This window comes from Anabas testudineus, chromosome 10, assembly GCF_900324465.2.
Source record: "Anabas testudineus chromosome 10, fAnaTes1.2, whole genome shotgun sequence".
NCBI classification, from domain to species: Eukaryota; Metazoa; Chordata; class Actinopteri; order Anabantiformes; family Anabantidae; genus Anabas; species Anabas testudineus.
Genome location: NC_046619.1, coordinates 12,368,978 through 12,389,348, shown reverse-complemented (window position 1 = coordinate 12,389,348; position 20,371 = coordinate 12,368,978). Strand labels below are relative to the sequence as shown.

The 20,371-nt window shown below is 41.4% G+C and overlaps 1 protein-coding gene across 7 annotated transcripts; it reads left to right on the top strand.

Moving 5' to 3' along the window:
* The first annotated feature begins 875 nt into the window (after window positions 1–875).
* Window positions 876–18,883, top strand: LOC113160190 (catenin delta-1). 7 transcript variants are annotated; one of them, XM_026357290.1, is made up of 22 exons: window positions 890–1,018; window positions 5,892–6,015; window positions 7,236–7,399; window positions 9,630–9,698; window positions 9,805–9,924; window positions 10,035–10,297; window positions 10,811–11,092; window positions 11,268–11,508; window positions 11,619–11,841; window positions 12,310–12,502; window positions 12,608–12,725; window positions 12,843–12,996; window positions 13,213–13,230; window positions 13,561–13,629; window positions 13,942–14,069; window positions 14,304–14,454; window positions 14,627–14,819; window positions 15,154–15,362; window positions 15,467–15,508; window positions 15,595–15,662; window positions 15,849–15,950; window positions 17,132–18,883. In XM_026357290.1, the coding sequence occupies exons 3-21, from the start codon at window positions 7,241–7,243 to the stop codon at window positions 15,906–15,908; spliced, it is 2,760 nt and encodes a 919-aa protein (XP_026213075.1). In that variant the 5' UTR covers window positions 890–1,018; window positions 5,892–6,015; window positions 7,236–7,240; the 3' UTR covers window positions 15,909–15,950; window positions 17,132–18,883. The 7 variants fall into 7 exon arrangements, with proteins under 7 accessions (XP_026213074.1, XP_026213077.1, XP_026213078.1 ...); XM_026357289.1 differs by lacking the exon at window positions 5,892–6,015 and having other exon boundaries at window positions 876–1,018; XM_026357291.1 differs by lacking the exons at window positions 890–1,018; window positions 5,892–6,015 and adding an exon at window positions 4,166–5,511.
* Window positions 18,884–20,371: the final 1,488 nt, after the last annotated feature.

Genomic DNA, 20,371 nt, shown 5'->3' with positions numbered 1-20,371 from the left:
AAAACGCTGCTTCCTCTCAGGCTATTGTTCTTGGGCAATCAATGAAGTGACCTCAGCATGTGTATATGTGAAGGAGAGGGAGTGACAGAGGGAAGAGAGGAGGAGAGAGGAGGTGCTGGGTGGTAGCCTGACTATTCCACTGTTGCAAAATTTGAACTCCCTACTACCATTTATCATCATAGAGTTACACACGTCAGTGTGTGTTTAAAACCGACCTGGGTTATCAACAAGGCAAAGTGCAAAGCTGCCCAGGGGCCCCACAAATATATTGTTAGAGACTTGCACTACTGAACTAGAATATTAACTGTGTCAGGTTCTGCAGCCTCCTGAATAACACTCAGAAACCTATTAATCTGTCATATGAGTACGGTTGTGCAACATAAAACTTCCATCATCAGTTGTATCAACGTGTCTGACATTACTGACAATACTTTATTTTATACAGTGCAATAAAATCAGTCAGTCAGATTTGTTACTTTCGCATATTCTCTCAACATCTAAAAAATATGGAAGTGACTGTATGGAAACTAACAAACCCTCACATTTGAGTAGCTGAACCAAGTGATTTTTTCTGGCATCGTTTGCTATAAATGACTTGAGTGAGTCAAAATTTTCCAGATTGACTAATTAGGCAATTAACTAATCATTTTATCCAAGGAGCAGCTCACTGTTGGTTTCTTTGTGCCTGGGGAAATAATATAACTGCAGTACAGTTCAAAGGAGTGTAGTCCAGACTCTGCACTGTCCACTGTCAGCACCAAAAGGTTTTTCTTTCCAGCTGATGACTCCTCAGGGACTGACCCGCGGAGCAACTTGTGACAAACACCTGTGTGAGGGGAGGAATTGTGCGTGCGCGGTGATTACGGTAAATCTGACCCCGCCCTCCCTTTGATAGAAAACTCGGTGATGTCGCTTCGTCTTAAACGAGCTTGACCCAGAACCCGGAGCAGGAGGGGACAAAACACACCCAAAAAACGGAATAGTCTCGAAGGGGTCGGGGCAGGTTTTCCACGAGCAGGTGAGTAATATTAATAAATGCTACTGGATGGTTTAAATAACGAGGACCGGGGGGGGGGTTCTTTCCACAGATAGTGGGTGCACTGCAGCGTTGGCAAAGGAGTGGTCACATCATCGACTCTCCAGGCTAACGCTAGCTAACGGTGCTAACTTAAAGTTCATGCCGTGATAACACTGTGATACCTCATTTAGTAGCCCCTCATTTAAAGACGCACCTTGCGGTCTAGCTTTAAAAGAGCGCCTTAAAGTGCCGCTCAATCAAACAGACGCTAACTCCAGCTCGTGTGGCTAATCTGTGTTTGCTATGCTAACGCTAGCCTAGCTACTTGTTGGCACAGCTCTCAGTCGGCTATGTGGGTTATTGTGATGCTAACGGGGCAAGACAGCCAAACCAGGTCACACGGGTGCTGAGCGAGCATCGTGGCCAACTGGGCTGATATGATCTCCAACATTGTCATTTATCTGAGCTGTGGCGATAGCAAACACCGAGTAACCCAGCGTTCAAGCGCCTGAGTCTTTGTTCGTGAGAGTCATTTCATGGAAGCGTCTTTTTGTTGGCGCTACTGTTTTTAGCTAACGCTGCCATTTCTGCTCGCTTCTCCTGCCCTAGATTGCTACCGTGCTTTAAAAAAATAAAAAATAAATTACTTCACTGCTGTGTGGGGCTGATGATGGCACTGCTCTCGAAGTGCAAGAGGCTCCAGATGGTTCACAGCAAGGTCTGCTAGTTAAAGAGAAGTTCAACAGGGATTCAAGCTGACATGCCAACGTGACGGTCAGCCGGGTTTACAGGGCAGAAGTAGGCTGGTTTTGGTTCCCCAGTCGTATATATTTGCTGTGGTTTGGCCTAGTTAACGTTGCTTGTCTTATTTTTAAGCGCCTTTCTGTCGGGAGCAGACAGTTTTATCAGTCGGAGCAGATAAGTAGATTTCATCACCACGACCCCGGAGAGAGGAGTGTGATTTAGGGTAATGCAAAACCTCTGTAAGTCGTTTAACTGAATATGTACATTTTGCTGGTTTTTGTTAAGCTGATCTGTTCGTTAAAGGGTGGTGGTCTTGCAGTTGTAATCTGTCACACTGGATTTTAACTTTGTCAGCCCGGGAACCTGTTGGGTGGGTCCTGTGTGGACTTGTTGTGGAAGGAAAATGCCAGGGTGGGGATAACTGTCAGCCGGAGTGTGAACAAATAAACTAGCTTTGCTCTTGTAAACACCGGTTTCTTCCACTCACATATTGCAGTGTAGGTGAGTGTCTCCTCTGTGGGCTTTAGGACTGTCTTGGATATGTTTTTACAGGTAGTATGCCAGTATTACTGCGTCACGTCTGTAGTTGATTTAATGTGCTGCAGGTGCCACCACTAATAACACATATGGGACAGTGAACACTCATACATTAAACTCCACTGGATACTTGTCTCCAAGGCATTGTTTGATTGTTGATGCATGCTCTAAAGCCGACCACAATTGTGTCTGCTCTCTGGAGGTGTGCAGGTTAATCCACAAAGGGCCTAATATGTGTGTGCGTGCGCGCTTGTGTGTCTGTCGATGTATGTGCGTGCATGTTAACATCATGTGTGTATGTGTTAGGAGGTAAGTGGATTAGTGAGTTAAAGCTTCAATCCCATTACAAGCCAGGCTCAGCTTAAACTACCACCGGTGGCATCACACTGACTTAGCAGCAAATTGCAGCGTTGGTTACCTTCAGGTGTGTGAACAGATGTACCTTTTGACAGTGAATGTGTTGTTTTAGTTGGACCTCTTTGCTGCTGGTGGCGTGTGTAGGCTCTTATTGCATTAACCAAGTTTAATTAAGTTTACAAAGGCTGTATTGTTGGTTGCGTATGTGTATGATCACAGATGTCTACTGGCAGGGTTGAGTGAGTCATGCTGACTGATAGCTCCACGGTCAGATGGAGGTATGTGACTCGTGGTGTGTCAGGGCTCAATCAGATGTTTAAAGTGTGCGTGTTGCTGACCTCAAGGCACTGTACTTGACATTTTGCTACCTTCATGTTTTTTCTCTCATTCTCTGACACTTTAAAGCTAAAATAAAATTGTTATTCTGCTAATAGTTACTTTTGTCTGATATTTGACATGTCAGTTTTTTGACACAAGATATCAGATGTAATACAAAGTTCATGTAATGTTGTGAATAAGGCTCAGCATGCATGACCTCTACCGTTAGTTTCTGCAGCTCTCACCAAAAGAAGTGTATGAAGATGAACTAATGTTCAAATATCAGAAGTAGAAACTGGGAAGTTTTAATATTTTTATCTGAATATTTTTGACCTCTGTTACTTTAGTGTTTCAGCAACTTTAAGATGAACTACAGTATATGAGGGTTCAGTGGTTACACTTTGGAAACACTTCTGTAAATAAATAAACCGAAATATAGTATTTATTAAAAAAAAAAAAAAAAAGAAAATGTGGTGATTCAGTCATGCAGGTTCACAGAAATGGCTTCAGAAAGTCCACGAAAGCAGAACTGGTAACTGTGGATTGGGAACAATAATAGAAAAACGAGAAGAGACTGGAGGTCGTATGATTAGCGTGTTGACTATAGGGAATATTTATTGCAAAAGAATTCTAGTGGAGGTCAGCTGTCGTAGTAGTTACATGGGTTTTTATGGTTTTGTGTGCAAACAGTTCTGTCAAGAAAAATGTTTTTTGTCCAGCCAAAGTTGCCTTTGTGTCCCTTTACTCATCTCTGATGTTGGATCCATAACATCCTGTTTCTCAGGAAGTGGGTAAGAGGGGAAAGGGGAGGGGAGTGGCAATGGGACAACACTGGTTGTTTTCATTGTTCAATAAAACTCACAGCTGACTTTCAAGGCCAAAACTAACAGCTTTGAGTGAGGGAGACAGGCGGAGGACAGAAGTCATCAGTGAATATAGACCAATGCGAAAGCGACCCCCTCCCAGGCACATGCTAACATACTCACACTCAAATGTGTCCAGTGATATCCTCCTCAATGTCCAACCCTTGTCACACTCGAGTTCATGTTCTCAGTTGCACAAACTTCTCATTGTTCCACCAACCTCCCGGACTGACAGCTGCAAATTCCCTCCTCTGGCTGTGGTTAACACACACTAACACACACACACACACACACACACACACACACACACACACTCAGAATCACGTTCCCAAAAACACTTGCCAAGAAATATCTATCACAGTTTATAATTAATCTTGTATGAATGATGGCTGTGCTTATTAGTGCAATAAGATAGCGTGTGTGGCATGTTAATGATTATTTGCTGCGTCTTGGAAGAGACCAGAAGTGATGTAGTGTTTACATGTGGCTTTAAATTAGGAAAAAGTTCCAGAGGAGGAGAGATTTGGTTTGTGTTTGTCTGCATTTGGCTCCTTGTTAGTGATAAACTTGTCTGGAAGTACTGCCACACATCTCTAAATGATTATTTGTCAGTTTCCTGCTAAGGTCTTTTTACAATAATTGTGTGGGTGGGCTGCTAAACTGGCAGGAGACAATGCTAGGAATGCAAGATTAGTTTCTGTCTTTCATTCAGTCCTCCTTTACTTATCTTTAACCTCTTTTTCACTCCTGCTCACCCTCTCCCTCCCCTTCTGACTTCTCCTCTGCTTGTTCTATTTGTTTGCAGCAGTCAGCCCATCTCTGTCTGTCTGTAGCAGATGATATCAGCCCCGTCCTGCCTTTGACCATATATAGGCATTTGTGATTTCCCCAGGTGGGAGGTCATGACTCAAAGGCGTTACAGCTACTGAGCGGGGGATAGTGTGTCACTGTGTGTATGCAACATCATGCTTTCCTGTCGGTCAGCCTTATTCCACATGCAAATTCTGCTTTTGGTTTCTATAAATTCCTTTGTGTTGTGAAATTCACTCCAGCCACTCCTCTTTTTCCTTATCAGGCAATCCCACTTTCCTCCCTCTTTTCCCACACTAGGCGCACCCCAAGCTAGGACTTTAAATTTTAAACAAGCAGTGTTGTGTTAGTCATTAATTTAACAGTAATAGCGGAACAGACGTAGCCTGTGCAGGCTTCACCTTTGCCAGCTAAAGCGTGTCGTAATAGTCTGCCTATCAAACGGTGATATCATGTCTGTGTTTTTGTTAGAGTTGAAACTCTGAGTCTCTTGCGATTATTTCCCCATTACTTCTCTTTAGCTCATTACCTTTATCTTTACTTGTCTGTGTATTTGTACTTAACAATCTACCTGACATGCACACAAACACCTGTCATCAGCAGTGTAAATGCAGGTCCCAGTTTATTGCCCAAACTCCTGACTCTTAGTGTGTCTGTGCATGTTGGCAAGACGGTGAGCAACACTGAGAAACTGAATTTTTTTAGCCCCTCCTCTACCTTGTCCAACCGGTTGTGCAGGTGTATGTGTGTGGCATTGCCTGAGCTTACTCACCTTTCAAGCTTGCGCTAATGGCAAGCTGGGCTGCTGCAGCAGAGGGTGTATCAGCTGATAAGGAGATCTGCATCTCTACTTGTTTAACACTGGTAAAACAGTTTCTTTGTTTGAGGGCACAGCGAAGATAAGAGAGATGACAGAGATGGGGGGGGGGAAAGGATTTAAAGTTGAAAACAGCAGAGTAGGAACAGAGGGCCAGAGCTGCAGGTTGATCAACATCCTTCAGCTAGCTGCCGTATGCGGGCCAAATGTTAAGTTACAGGGTGTGTCTCAAAGCTGGAGCTACTGAATGTCTCTGTCTCTTTGTATGTTTTTCTGCTCACAGAGCAAACAGCACCCTGTTGACACACTTGTACAAAATTCTCACCGTGTTGCTGTTTTTCAAACAGAGGTGTCTTCACTAAAACATTCTCCCTCTCTGAGCTTATTATTCCTCTCTCTCCACCTCTCTGTCTTTCTCCTCCTGCAGTCCATTTCTTCCTGTTTCTGGGCTTGGTGGTTTGGTGACCTTCTACACATGAGCAGCTAGAGCTCAACCTCTGACCTTGGTGCGATCTCTCACCTCTTCTACCAAACCACGCCTACAGGTGAAGGTGTGTATATCTGACTTTTAAAAGAGCTTTGAGAGTGTTTATTTTTTGGTATTTGTGTGTTCTGTTTCATACTTAAACTGTAAAGAGAGTTATGCCGTTCTCCTCGTACTGAACGTTGTGTGTTGTGGTGTTCAGCTCTCTTCCACCAGTGTGTATATAAAGGGTTTTCTATTTGTGTGAAACGGCAAAAATATGCTGAAAACTGAGCTCTTCTGAACAGTTTCTCTGCAATTAAAACCTTTTTATTTAAAGAAAAAAACCAACAACAAAAAAAACTTGTACTTAGACCAAATGAAACTGAAACTGAAGCTCTTCTTAGAGCACTTTAAAGTTTGTCTCCTTGGCCTAGATATTTGCTTGCTTTGTGCCTCACTTGTAAGTCGCTTGGGATAAAAGCATCTGCCAAATAACTAAATGTATATGTAACATGCTTCAGATCTTTCAGATTTAAACTGGTGGTTTAATTTTCAGTTCATTATGTGTAATTTATCACATCAGCTAAAACATCTCCCCATTATTTTGTGAAGAATATTTTTAATCTGGCTCTATGTGCCTTCTATTTTATGGAGTCTGACTCTCCCCTCCACAATCAGGGCCCTTATCCTGCAGCATTTGTCCTATATTCTGTTGGTCATGCCTGACAATGGTGCAGCATCATGTGAATTATACTTTCAATATCACTAATTGATCATTCTGTTGTGTATGCTTTTACCAGACACCCTCATGAAATGATATTAGTGATGCACTTAGTGTTGGCAGTGATGCACTTGACCTACTTGCTGTCATGCTGGTTTCATCAGTCGTCACACGGTCAGGTCTTGCCAAACACGCAGTCAAAGAGAGACACTTTTAATGTCTCAATGCCAGGAATATTCCACCGCCACAACAGACATTTTAAGGAAGAGGAGTTGTACACAAGAACAAAGTGTAATTTGAAGTTTTCATTGAAATCCACTGTTGTGTAATCCCTACTTAACCAGTGGGTTGGTTAAGTAAGGACGTGTTGTGTCAAACACAATTTGTTAGGCACATTACATATCAACTTATGTTTCTCGCGTATTAATAAGACGCACACTTGCTGCATCATCTGGTTCTTGCTATACCTTTTATTGAGTGGTGTGTCTGTTTTTGTTAGGCACCTGCTCATTGTGCTGTAGCGTGTTTGAGGTTGTATGGATGTGTGTAACACCCCTCCCCTCTCTCCCTTTGGGGCTGTGTAGTGTGTATGGAGCAGTGTGAGAGCGCAGCGGCTCTGCTGGAGTCGGTCAGGGAGCAGGAGGTGCAGTTTGAACAGCTGACCCGGGCACTGGAGGAGGAGAGGAGGAGAGTGGGCCTCCCTGCTACCAGTCCCTCGGCGCTGGGTTGCCCTCTCCCTCACACACAGGTAATAACTCCTCAACAAAACCTAACATCACCGCCCTGAGTCTAAAGCGCCCATCTTTCATTGCCAACACATGAGCCATCATTGCTTCCGTTGAGTCTTTCAAGTGAATTTATGCATCTTTTTCTGCCTCTGATGTTCGTTCATCCATCCATAACTCGCCCCTTTTCTCCTTTGCCCCGCCTCCTCTCCTTCACCTTCTCAACGAGTTTGTGGCCATGCATGTTTGTGCGTCATCACTGAATGTTGGATATTTTTTTATTTACTCTGTATCTCTTCGGACTTTGTCTGTTGGTCTGCATCTGCAAACATATCATCTCATACCTATGTTAGCGTGCCTGAGATGGTCATCATCAGATATTCAGCATGCCGTCACAGTCACTCACCAGGAGTCACATACATGCACCTTTCTAAGATTCCTGTTGTGGAATCTCGGTTATTTTCATCTCTGTTCGAGCATGTTGTCTTTGGAATGCATTTGTTTATTTTGTATGTGTCGCATAGTCCTGCGTCCAGTGTGGTTTGTCATCATGAAGAATGTTATCTTTTATCAAATGGGTGATAAACACAAAATTTAGGACTTCTTTTGTATCTGCTATACACTTAGTCTTTTTTGCATGCACAGGCTCTGTAATTTACAGTAATGAAATGACTTGTCATTTCTTCTTAAAGCATGTGTGTTGGGCTGGGGGTTGGCTGTTTTGTTTACAAATTACAGACTGTTTACATGTATCAACCGTCGCAGGTCAATTGGGAAGAGTGTGGTTTTCACAGTTTGCCAAATTACTTGTTTTGCTGACCAGCGGTTCAAAAAACAAGATAATGAAAATTGAGGGCAAAGAAAAAAGCAAATATTTACATTTGAGATGTCATTTGGGGCCTTTTGCTAAAATACATAATATAAAATGGATTCTGTGAATGCCACATTAACAGTGACTTAAATATTTTGTGATTGTACAGATCACATGTGATAAAGCACATTGATCTGTTGATCTACATTGCTGGACAATCCCATTAATAAGGTTCATTTGTTTCTTAGCCATCTCTAAGTTCCTAAAAATAATTAATCAAAATATTGATAGTGTGATATAGATATATTTTATATTTCCCACTCCTGCTACTCGTATGTTTGTGTCTGGAGAGTTTTAGGTTTATTTTTGTTAGAGTTGAGTTGTTTCTTTGTTCTGATTTGTAGTTTCTACTGAACTCCTTGACTAGAAGATCACTGTACACTACAATAAAGTCTCAGAAGGCTTGTAAGAACAATTACAGCAGAGCCAGTATCATTAGGTTCTCAGGTATCACAAAAGGATGAGCAGTGTATTTGTCAGGGTTTGACATTTTAATCTTTCATCTTTTGAACACTGTGTAGACTTGTTTAAAAGTTTTCCTGGGTATTTTCCTTCCTTGAAGGATTTACTGGCATTGATATGAGCTCATGTTTTGTCTTTTTCAGTCCTTGCTTGTGACTCATTTGATTAGCATAGCGGGATGATGAAGGTTAAGAAACCAAGAATCTTTATTTCTGACCTTGTGCTAAATGTCAGTGTTTTAGTTCTAAAATTATTAATGATGATGAAGACATGATGGGGCTTCTTGTAAATGAGGTGGTTATTATAAGAAAGACCAGCTGTAGAGGAAGCTTGCCCTTGTTGTAAAAATACAGTCTGCATTGCTTTTAATAACAGCTCTGCCTCCTTGTGGAAATAACATAAAGTGCAATATATATGTTACTGTATTACTTTGACGTGGTACAGCTCATGACATTGTTTTGTTGTATTAGTCAATAGTTTCACAATAATGCTGAAACTGACAGTCACGCTGTGTAATTTCCAAAGGAGCCAGATTTTACGGTGTTCACATGTGATTTAGCCTCAGGCAGTTGCATTAAAAGTATTACTCAGGTTGGGAATATAGAGGCTGACAGTCATTGATTATGTAACACATCAGAGGAAGTAGTGTGTGAGAATGAATGGCTGAACTCCAAAATGTCCTCCTCCAAGTCTGGCAGTGATTCACAGACCATAAACATGCAGGGACAGTTTGGTCAGCACTGAATGTGCCTCAGCAGCAGTAATATCATCTAGGCGGTTGTAGGAAAGTAGACACCAGTGGGTCCTGGGAATAAGACACTCGGCCTCACTTGTGTGACTATTTCAGTCATATTGTTGGGAGGGGGGGGGGCTTTAGATTATCTTTACACCATTTCACAATTGTTTCTTTTTCACCCCAGAACGGGCGTTTAGGGGATGCAGACATAGAACGATTGAAACTGACTGACTCCTATATAAACGGCGCACAGGTACTGTATGTGTTTGCAATTGAATCATGTAAAGGTGTGCGTTGTTTTGTTTTTTCTCCATGTTTATGCAGTAAAAATGTCAACATGTGCTGTGTTTTTGTTACAGTACAGAATGGTGGACCCTGCACACGGTGCTCTCGATGAGAGCTACACACCAGAGGATGACTCCCAGGAAGTACACTCAGTCTTTTCAGACGAGGGAGCCACACGGCGGCCAGACAATGGGGTAGGTGATGTAAAAATGTTCCAGTTTTATTGATGTCATTGGATTTTTTTGAATTTCAGAATTTCCTTAAGCCCATTTTAATGCATAACTTCTATCTCACTTTTTCACAGATGAAGAAACCAATCTCTCGCACAGTACTTCCCTCTGACACAAAGTCCATTGATGGGGGCTTGTCAGTGTCTGGTATGAGTGGCTACAGTGCCACTCTGGATCGTCCTTACAGACATCTTGGAGCAGGGGACTACCCCACTGCCACAGTACCCAGAAACTACCACTATGGCCCCATAGGGGGTTATGATGACTACAGACCAGGCCCACCATCAGAGGCCTATACTAGTCTCAGCAGGGGCTCACACATGGACGAGCGCTACAGGTACAAGATCCATTCATAGAGGAGAACCACGAGCATATCCACAGATGTGTCATATAATACATTGGTTGTATTAACATAAATAAAACACAATTTGCATTTTGCATTGTTGCACAGAAATTCCATGTTTAACAAGGACCATAAATATATGTCAGTATTTACATAATTCAAACCAAAATATCATCTGTTAAATCGTTCTTACGGAAAAGCCTGAACAGTGGTTCAGCTGGGATTGTCTTACTTAATACCCTCTCCTTATAGGAATGTCAGAGAGGCTCTTCTAAACAATCAATAATGTGTAGTTGAGAGGCCTAGAAGTCGACACCACAATAACCAAACAGTAGCATTATTAATGTAGAAAAACATGCTTTTATCCACCCTACATCAACATTTGTCTCCTTTTAAGCCAGATAATATGTTGACTACTTTAGATTATCTTGTATTATGTTAGACTATAGTTGACTATGTTGTGTCAAATCACCTCTGATTACTTTTCTTTTTTTCTTCTCTCCACAGGCCAGTTGATGGGTACAGGACTCTGGACTCTGGCTACCGGGCTCCAAGCCGCCAACAGCTTGACCCATATGTAGCACAGCCCCAAGTGAGCCGGGGAATGAGGGCCTTAGGCTCAGCTTTGGAGATGCGATATGGCCATGGCCACTATGGCCTGGACGATGACCAGCGTAGTGTGGGATACGACGACTACAGCATGGCTCCTCCACCCATGCACCCTGGAGGCTATGGTACCGTGCCACGTCTGGGGCTTGGCCCTGGGGGTATAGACAGACGCAGGCTCAGGTAAAATAGACAGAGACAGAGCTTTGCCGTTGTCGTGACACCCTTTTTTTTTCTGACTGCATATGAAAAGTATTTAACAGTGCTAGCACTGTTTTGTATGATGTTACCAGTAACCCTGAATCTTGAGATGCATCTAACCAGTGTTTCTTTATCTATATCATTAAACAACACTCAGGAGCTGTGAAGATACTTTGGAGACTGACATGGGAGGAGTTGACCCTTACGCCTGGGCTGTTCCCATGACGATGGACAGGGGGAGCATGGCTTCACTGGACAGCACACTGAGAAAGGGACCTCCCACCTCATGGAGGCAACCAGAGCTGCCTGAGGTCATTGCCATGTTAAACTACCGTCTGGACCCTGTCAAGACCAACGCTGCCGCCTTTCTCCAGCATCTCACATTCAAAAATGATAAGGTGACACAAAGGTCACACTTTAATACAGAATATTTGCATTTCAGTCCCATTTATCTTTTCTGTTTGAAATCTGTGTCTCACACACTCACTGTATGTCCGTGTGTGCGTAGGTTAAGTCAGAGGTCCGTCGCCTTAAGGGTATCCCAGCCTTGGTGTCAATGTTGGACAACCCCAGCAAGGATGTACACCACTCAGCTTGTGGGGCACTAAAGAACATTTCATATGGGCGAGACCAGGACAACAAAATTGCCATCAAGAACTGTGACGGAGTGCCTGCTCTGGTCAGGTTACTTAGAAAAACCCATGACCAGGACCTAACTGACACCATTACAGGTATCACAGAAAATCCATTTATTTTTTTGTTTTTGATTTTCATTTTTGTGTGATAGCTTGTAGCCTTTTGATTTTACTCTACTCTACTTTTGCATTCAAACGCACATTTAGGGTAGCTTCATTTTTAGTTGTAACCTAGAATCTGTAACAAAATCCACAAATTCAGTCCAGCATGGATGAGATAAGATATAAAGGGTAATGGTGTGTAATACAGCTGTTAAGGAATGCTGTCCCACTACTACATTACAGACTTGCAGAAGTGCTTCTCCACAAACACCCCACACCGAGCTTTTATGGAAGAGTCATGACTGTTTTTAAAAGGATAATCAGTTTTGAGGGCACCAAATGAGTCAGTTCTGAGAGCTGCAGGATGCTTCAATTATTGATCATATTTTATTATTAAGAGCCAAATGGTCTCTTCTGTTTTATTGTCAGTAACAGAATGTCTACTCTGTTATCTTTCTCCAGGCACTTTATGGAACCTCTCATCCCACGACTCAGTCAAGATGGAGATTGTAGACCACGCTATGCACGCTTTAGTTGACGAGGTGATAGTTCCTCACTCGGGCTGGGAGAGAGGGAACAATGGAGGGGAGGAGAGCTGTAAACCACGCCATCTGGAGTGGGAGACCGCCTTGACCAACACTGCTGGCTGCCTTAGGTACGAAAGGGATAAGTGGATGGAAATCAGAGAATGCCAAAAAAGGAGAAACAGGCTTATTTTAAGAGATAAAAACATAATTATGTGTTTAACTCTCTCCAACAGGAATGTAAGTTCAGAACGCAGCGAGGCCAGGCGAAAGCTGAGAGAATGTGCAGGATTGGTGGATTCACTCATGTACGTTGTTCAATCACAGATCAACCGCAAAGACGTGGATAATAAGGTGACTGTTTACTTTACACAGAAAACCTTACATGTAAAAAGATATATTTTACCACAGCTTTCTCTGCATCTTCACATTTGATCATTTTGTTTCCTATTTCTTCTCCTCTTCCTGTAGTTGGTAGAGAACTGTGTCTGCCTCCTGAGGAATCTGTCCTATCAGGTTCACCGTGAAGTCCCTGGCTGTGAACGCTATGCAGAAAACACACCCCTCAACCATGGGCCAACCCCCGCTAACAAAGGTGGCTGCTTTGGCTCTCGAAAGGGCAAAGGTTGGTGTCATACAGATTTTACATGTTAACCTGTGTCTGAGTTTCTGTTGAGAGATGGAAAGCTGCTGGCGGCTTTGAGCTTGTCGGTGTTGGAAGCACCTGTCGCTGTTTTTCACACTCTACCACCTTTTCCCTCCTCTTTTCCTCCCTTGTTACCTTTCTCCCTTCTTTCCTCCAACCCTTCTTTGCTTCTTCCCTTCTCTCTGCTGTATTTAGATGAGTGGTTTTCTAAAGGTAAGATTCTCCTTGGTGTTTATGCAATCTCTTTTAAAGCTGTTGACTACCCTGTCATCATCCATTTCACTAACTTCACTACAGAAATAAGCTTGTTGAATAATGTTGGATTCACACGCGGTACATGGGCATGATCACTGGATGTCACGCAAACAACATTGCACGCACACAGTGCTTGTTTCACTGGTTGCATGGTTGCATTTTACTCAACAATATGTTACAAGAGTAGAGGGCTGGCTGAGGACTGAATGCTCATCTGAACCATTAATTCATTTATTTGTGACTTTCTGTAATCATTCTTTGACGTGATCTCCTTTTTCTTGCTTTTAGGAAAGAAGGATGGAGATGATGGAAGTGGAGATCAAGTTGACATTCCAAAGAGGACAACACCTGCCAATGGTATGTATGTTTTCTCCTTTTGAAAATATTTATGAATCTGCTCAGCTTGGCTCATTTATTTGTACAGATTCCTTTATGTCCTACTCATACTTGTTTCATGGTCTATATGCAACAAACATTTGTAATCTGTCCTTTTTATTATCAAATTGAGTATAAGTTTTTATTAATGGGACAGAATTATTTAGTAACATAATTATTATGTGATGTCTGCACCTCATCTTTACACTTTTTTATGATTCACCTCGTACAAGTTCTGTTTATGCTTTATCTTTGTCCATCTCTTTAAATCAAAACACCATTCTGTATCTTCAGGTTACGAGCTGTTGTTCCAACCAGAGGTGGTTCGTGTTTACACGTCGCTGCTCAGGGAGAGCAAGAACCCCTCGGTGCTGGAGGCTGCTGCTGGTGCCATTCAGAACCTGTGTGCCGGCCGATGGACTGTTAGTGTTATTTTTTTAGACACTTTTAAAATACATATAATTAAAAACTGTTAATGAATATTATGATATTACTTATGTGCATTTGTCTGTTAAAGTAGATTTCACACGTTGTTCACTGGGATAAGATACTGTCAAGTTATTAGAATGAGTCTGCTAGTTAGTGAGTCTGAAAGTTAATTCATGACTCATCTGTCTGATTGTATTTTAAAAATTTTTATTTATTTATTTTTTTAGTATGGTCGCTATATTCGGGCTACTGTGCGTCTGGAGAAGGGTCTTCCCATGATGGCAGAACTACTGGCTCATGGTAATGACCGTGTGGTCAGAGCAATGTCTGGAGCCTTAAGAAACCTTGCCATCGACAATCGCAATTGTGAACTGCTTGGTAAGAATGTACAACATAATGTAGACAAAATTATTACTTAAAAATTAGATTTTATTTTCTGATATTGCTTGATATCAAGATTTATTCTGCTATAAGCAAATTTGTTGCTCATTGTTTGTTTTTTGTAGTTTGCGGAAAGCTGAGTTGTATAGTGTGTGTCTGTCCTCCGTAGGTTTACATGCAGTGCCTCACCTGGTGGCCAACCTGCCTACAAACCAGAGTCAGTCTGGGCGTGCTCTCTCAGAGGAGACTGTGGTGTCTGTACTGAGCACGCTCAGTGAGGTTCTAGGCAACAACCTGGAGGCAGCAAAGATCCTCCGAAGCTCGCAGGGCATTGAGAGGCTGGTCCTTATCAACAAGGACGGGTATGTGTGTTCTGTAATGTTTCTGTTGCTCAGCTACTTCTGTTATTTGTAGGTATTTGTTCCTGCTTGTTGCAATAAACATACTTTGTCTAATAAAAATTCTATACCTTCCTGTTAGGAAATCAACCTTGTTTTTAATTTTTCATTTCATTCATTGTGTGAAAGCTAAACATTTATAAATGAACACTATTTTCACCTATCCAACTACTGTGAATGGTCAGTCACTAAGACACTTGCTGCTGATTGCACAATTCTGAGGTAAAGTGACTTTTAAGTGTTGAAAAGTAAAAATGGCTTTCTGTGCTGAACAAACACTTGTTTGTATGTCTTGCAGAAAACGATCAGAACGAGAGGTGCGGGGGGCAGGTCAGGTGTTGCAGCTCATCTGGGCCCATAAGGAGCTGCGCCGGCCTCTCGAGAAAGATGGCTGGAAGAAGACAGACTTCATGGTCAACCTAAACCCCAGCACCACTACACCAAATGGCCCAAGCACCCGTGCGAATGGCACCCATGAAGACAGCACAACACCGTTACTGGACAGAGGTCAGTCTACAAGAAATAATTAGTGGTTAAAATCTACAGTGGTTAAAATGGCAGGATCTTGTAAAAGGCAAAATGTGTATAAAGTTTGTTTTGCTTCATCTTAGGGGAAAAGAGGGACATGATTCCACTAAATGATCTTGGCCCTGGTGAGGAGTTATTTCATTTCATTTTCTGAGAAAGACATTTGCAGAAAACTCTGGGCATGTTTCTCATTCTTGTCATATAATTTCAGAGGCCTATTCCACACTGGACCAGAGGGAGAGGAGACACACTCTGGATGACACCACAGACACTTTACCAGTACGCTGATGCACATCCTCTTGGATTGCTCACTTAACTACACTAACCCCTAATCTCCTTCACCACTATGAATATTTCCTGACTTTAACCATTTCTGTTGGCAGCATTTAAAACCTCAGAATTACTGACAAATTTCTTTTTTCACACTCACACACTTCTCTTTTTCTTTCTCTGGTTGTCTCTCAGAGAGGGGTGTATGGGTACAGAAAGGGCTCCCTGCCTCTGTTGGACTCCTACGATGGTTAGCCCTCCCCACTCCCCTCTTCCCCCACTGCATGTTACAGCATGGTATGTCCAACTGACCTCTCGTCCTGCATGGACTCTGAGCTCTCTTCCTATTGTCTCTGAAACTTAAACGAAAAACCTGGTTATCACTCTGATACTATGACAACTTGATGTAACGTGTACATGCTGGTATAGTATGCTGCAAGGTGCTCCTTGTGTGTGGTGGGCCATGCAGTCTGTCGGCGCAGAGATGAACCTGCAGCTGATAACAGAGATTCAAACCCTCAGAATAATAGCTGTTTGTACCGTACTGTTGTCACAAAACTAGAACTTTGACTATGATACCATCACTAATTTTAGTTTAAAAATATCATAACTACTACAACACAGCATTAAGGATCAGCCCAGGATTTGTGTTGCAGTACACTCTAGTGGCTGTGCAGAGTATTGCAACAACTCATTTAATGTATTTGATTTCCTTATTCATGTTTCAGTACTGAACTTACTACCTGATACTGAGTAACTTCATATCGGGATTGTTTTTGGTTGCGTCATTAAACAGTCTGTGGAGATCTCTTCCATTTACAGGTGACTCTGACTCTGTTTTCCAGTGATATTTGTGTTTTTACATGATGGAAATTAAATGTAATGAGAATATCTCTTTGTACTGTAAAAAAACGCCCAGTGTCTGCTTTATACTTTTATATCCATATTTACATTTTTCTTTCTTTTCGCATTACAGCAAGACAGAGTTGGATTAAAAAGTAAAAAAGTACACCAAAGTATTAAAGAAAATAGTTTATTTTATTATTTAAATTGCGTGTTGTGTTTTTGGTTGAAAAACACAATGAACCACAGCTTAGTTTTAGTGCAGCATCTGACAACTGTTTACATTTAATTTATAATACAATTTAATGTCTTCTGTCTAGTGTTCCATACTAAAAGAAGGGAATTCATGGCATTACATGCTCTATAAAGTAAACTAGTCAAAAATAAAAGTGTAGACCTGTTTTATGAAGTATATGCTCACGTTACAATGTACTTTTTAATCTATACATACAATGTATTTGTAATTTAATATTGGTATTGAACAAATGGTTATTGTGACAGCACTACTGTGCACTCTGCCATACTTATACCACAGAGTGAGTGTTTCTGTTGCCTCCTTATTTATTCTGCAAACTACTCCCATTTTAATTATGTGCTTCTATTTTAACGTAACATATTTTACTTTTTTCCTCCAGAAAAACTGATTGTGTGCATCACCCAGACTGGGCCGTCCCTGCCCTACCACTGCTACTGAGGAGAGAAGATCCAGATGCACAGTCTCTCTCCCTGTTGTCTCCCCCTTTCCCCTTCTTTCTTTTATTCTCTCTCTCTATCACCACACAGATGGGATTAGAAGATGAGGGTTGGCATCCAAAGAAAGTTGTGTTGCACACAGAGAATTTCATGCAACGCGCACACACACACACATACACACATATACAGATTCATTCCAGTGTAGCAACAATATAATACATTTTTAAATTATAATTCTTCTGTAAAGGCAATCATCTTTGTTGACAATCATTTAATTCTGCTGTTGTCATCCAGCTTGATTTTATTTTTTCACTCTGTTGTTAGCATTTTTGGTAAAATTTGTTACAGTTGACATGTTGTTGCCAACATCTGCATCCTAATGCTAAAATTGTACGTAGACCTCTATGTAGGGTATATACTGTATATAAAAAGAAAATGGGATGACTGCATTAGTTTTGGCTCATTAATTTAAATTGTCCCTCTACTGGGATTGTTGGGAGATGGGACGTGCCGACGAGCGACGGTCGCCCTGTAGGTTGAGAATGTTTATAGAGGATTTATTTTCCTGTCTAGAGTTATTTTCTCTCGGTTGGGATGAGCATAGGTGTGGACAAGAAAGGGCAGGTGTGTGTATGTCTTACATAGATCTGTGTGCATGTGTTTGAGTGTTAAATATGGACCTACTGAGTGAGAGAGGGCGTGTTTGTGTTTGCCCAATACACAAGACCACATGTTGATATTTCCATCTGCCTGTGTTGTCTAATTTTTATTGTGTGCTCCTGTGACAAAGGATTTTTATTTTCTTAGTTTTTATGTACTGACTGCCTCTTTTTGTTTCCTACCTTCATTTCTGACTTTTTTTTTGTTGTTGTTGTAAACTCCCCCAGTGGAAAAAAAGGTCAATTTGAGCTGCTGAGTTTTGACTTTCCTGTGTAGTTTTAGCCAATCAGACAAAGTAGAGCACAACAAACCTGTTATGGAAATGTGAAGCTGGGGACAAACACTACTAAACCACTAATACATTCTGACATATGGCTTCAGGAAACGTTCCTCGCTCTACTGTAAAAGAGTCACACTATAGCTGCATCTTACTTTATAGTTTGTTCTTCATTTAGAAGGTAACTAACACTTCTGGAATCATAGTCTAAGTATGATATGTCCAAAGGAAAAAGTCACTACTTCCTGTTTTTTATGTGATGTAGCCATTCACATGCAGATCTCCATTTACAGTATGTTCTGCTGTTTTAAGGCTTCCTCACTCACAGGGCACTCACGTTTTAAGTGACAGACTGGGGAGAGATACTGATGTTAAATATTAGAGGTGGAGAAAAAGCACATTTTGGTCCATTTGTTATTATCTTTTTTTCTTTTTTTCCCCCACTTTGTGTCCAGTTTGTTTGTATTTTATTTCGGGGTTTATACGTGAGGGAGCCGTGGGTGAGCTTTATGCAATTTGTTCTACATTTTAGTCAGTTTTACCACTCAGTTGTTTTAATGGCAAAAGAGACCAATCTTTGTTTTTGTTTTGTTTTTTACTCTCCACACACATAGTATATTTGTACTGTTGCTTATCCATGTAAAATTATGATGTACCATTCATACCTGCCTTGGCTCTGAGAAGTTGCTTTTTTCAGTAAAGTATGTAACTGGTAATACTGTTGTTTTTATAAATAAAGATCTTTTCTTAGACCAGATTTGGCAACATGTGATTGATGTGGCTGGATGTACAGGCTGCTGCATCATGTAGATAAACATGTCTAATTAAAGACGGTCCATCAGTCTGAGTAATTTCATCCCTGTGCTCTTGTTCTTGCAAAATGGCAGGTGCACAAACCTGACACCAACTCCTTAACTTTAGCATGCTACATTTTTTAATTATTTATTCAGTCATTTGTGTCTGCAGACCTTTATATACTCTCTACAAATGTATTAATGATCCAAATTAGATCCCAAACTGCGCTCAGGTTGTTAACGTTTGAACACCAAAGATTGTTAAGTGTTGATATTTCAGCTTTGTTGTACACAATGACTTTGCTGTCTGACAGGGAAGAAACTGTTTTGCATGTGTGTGTTTATCAGACCTCAAGACATGTTGGAGCACACAAGGGTTGTTCGAGGTCGTGAAAGTGTGTTTCCAGTATGTAACACATCTGAAATGGATCCCATGCAGATTGGGAAGCAGCTGCTGCATCACGAGGGCTTTAAGTGCATGTCAGTGTGAAGTTTTGGTATTAGTCACACTATGATGTGTATGTGTTGGCCTGTGACCCCTAACAGCTTCCACAATTTAACTTTTAAATAACAGTGTGAATGCTGATAAAGGCGAAGACAGGTTTACAAGTATTAAACCGGACATGTTCACTTTCCCCACATTGTTTAAATTAGTGTGGGAGATCCAGGATCGTTCTGGATGTGACAGTGAGAACATTGTGTCTTCTTGAGACCTTTGGCACCATCGGGACTGTTAATGTTCTACAGTTACAAACATGCAAATAACAACTTTTATAGGCAGATTCCAGTGTACATTTCCAAGCGGCCCCTCCAAATGTATTGGAACAGAAAGGCTGGTTTTATTTTTGCTGTAGACTGAAAACCTTTGGCTTTGACGACATAAGATCAATATGAGGCCAAAGATCAACATTTTAGCTTTTATTTTCAGCTGTTTACGTCTGGATCTGATACACAACTTGGAAGATAGCACCTTTTGTTTAAACCTGCCCATTTTTCATGTGAGCAAAAGTATTGGAACATGTGACTGACAGGTGTGTCCTATTACATTGATTATTCGAACAATGAATAGCACTGAATGTCTATGCTCAGTTTCAGGTTTTGCCTGTCCAGACTGCATTTATAGTTAAGAGGTTTAACCAACATGAAAACCAGAGAGCTGTCTGTGGGTTAGAAACAAGCAATTGTGAAGCTGAGGGAAAATGGAAAATCAATTAGAACCATAGCAACAACACTGGCACAGTACAACCATTTGGAAAGTCCTGAACAAGAAAGAAACCACTGGTGTGCTGAGTTACAGATGTTGAACGAGTAGACTAAGGAAGACAATAGCAGTTGATGACAGAAACATTGTAAGAGCTGCAAAGAAAGACTCCAAAACAACTGTTAGTGTATCAACAACAACCTCCAGAGGGCCGGAGTGAAGGTATCTCTATGTACTGTTCACAGAAGAC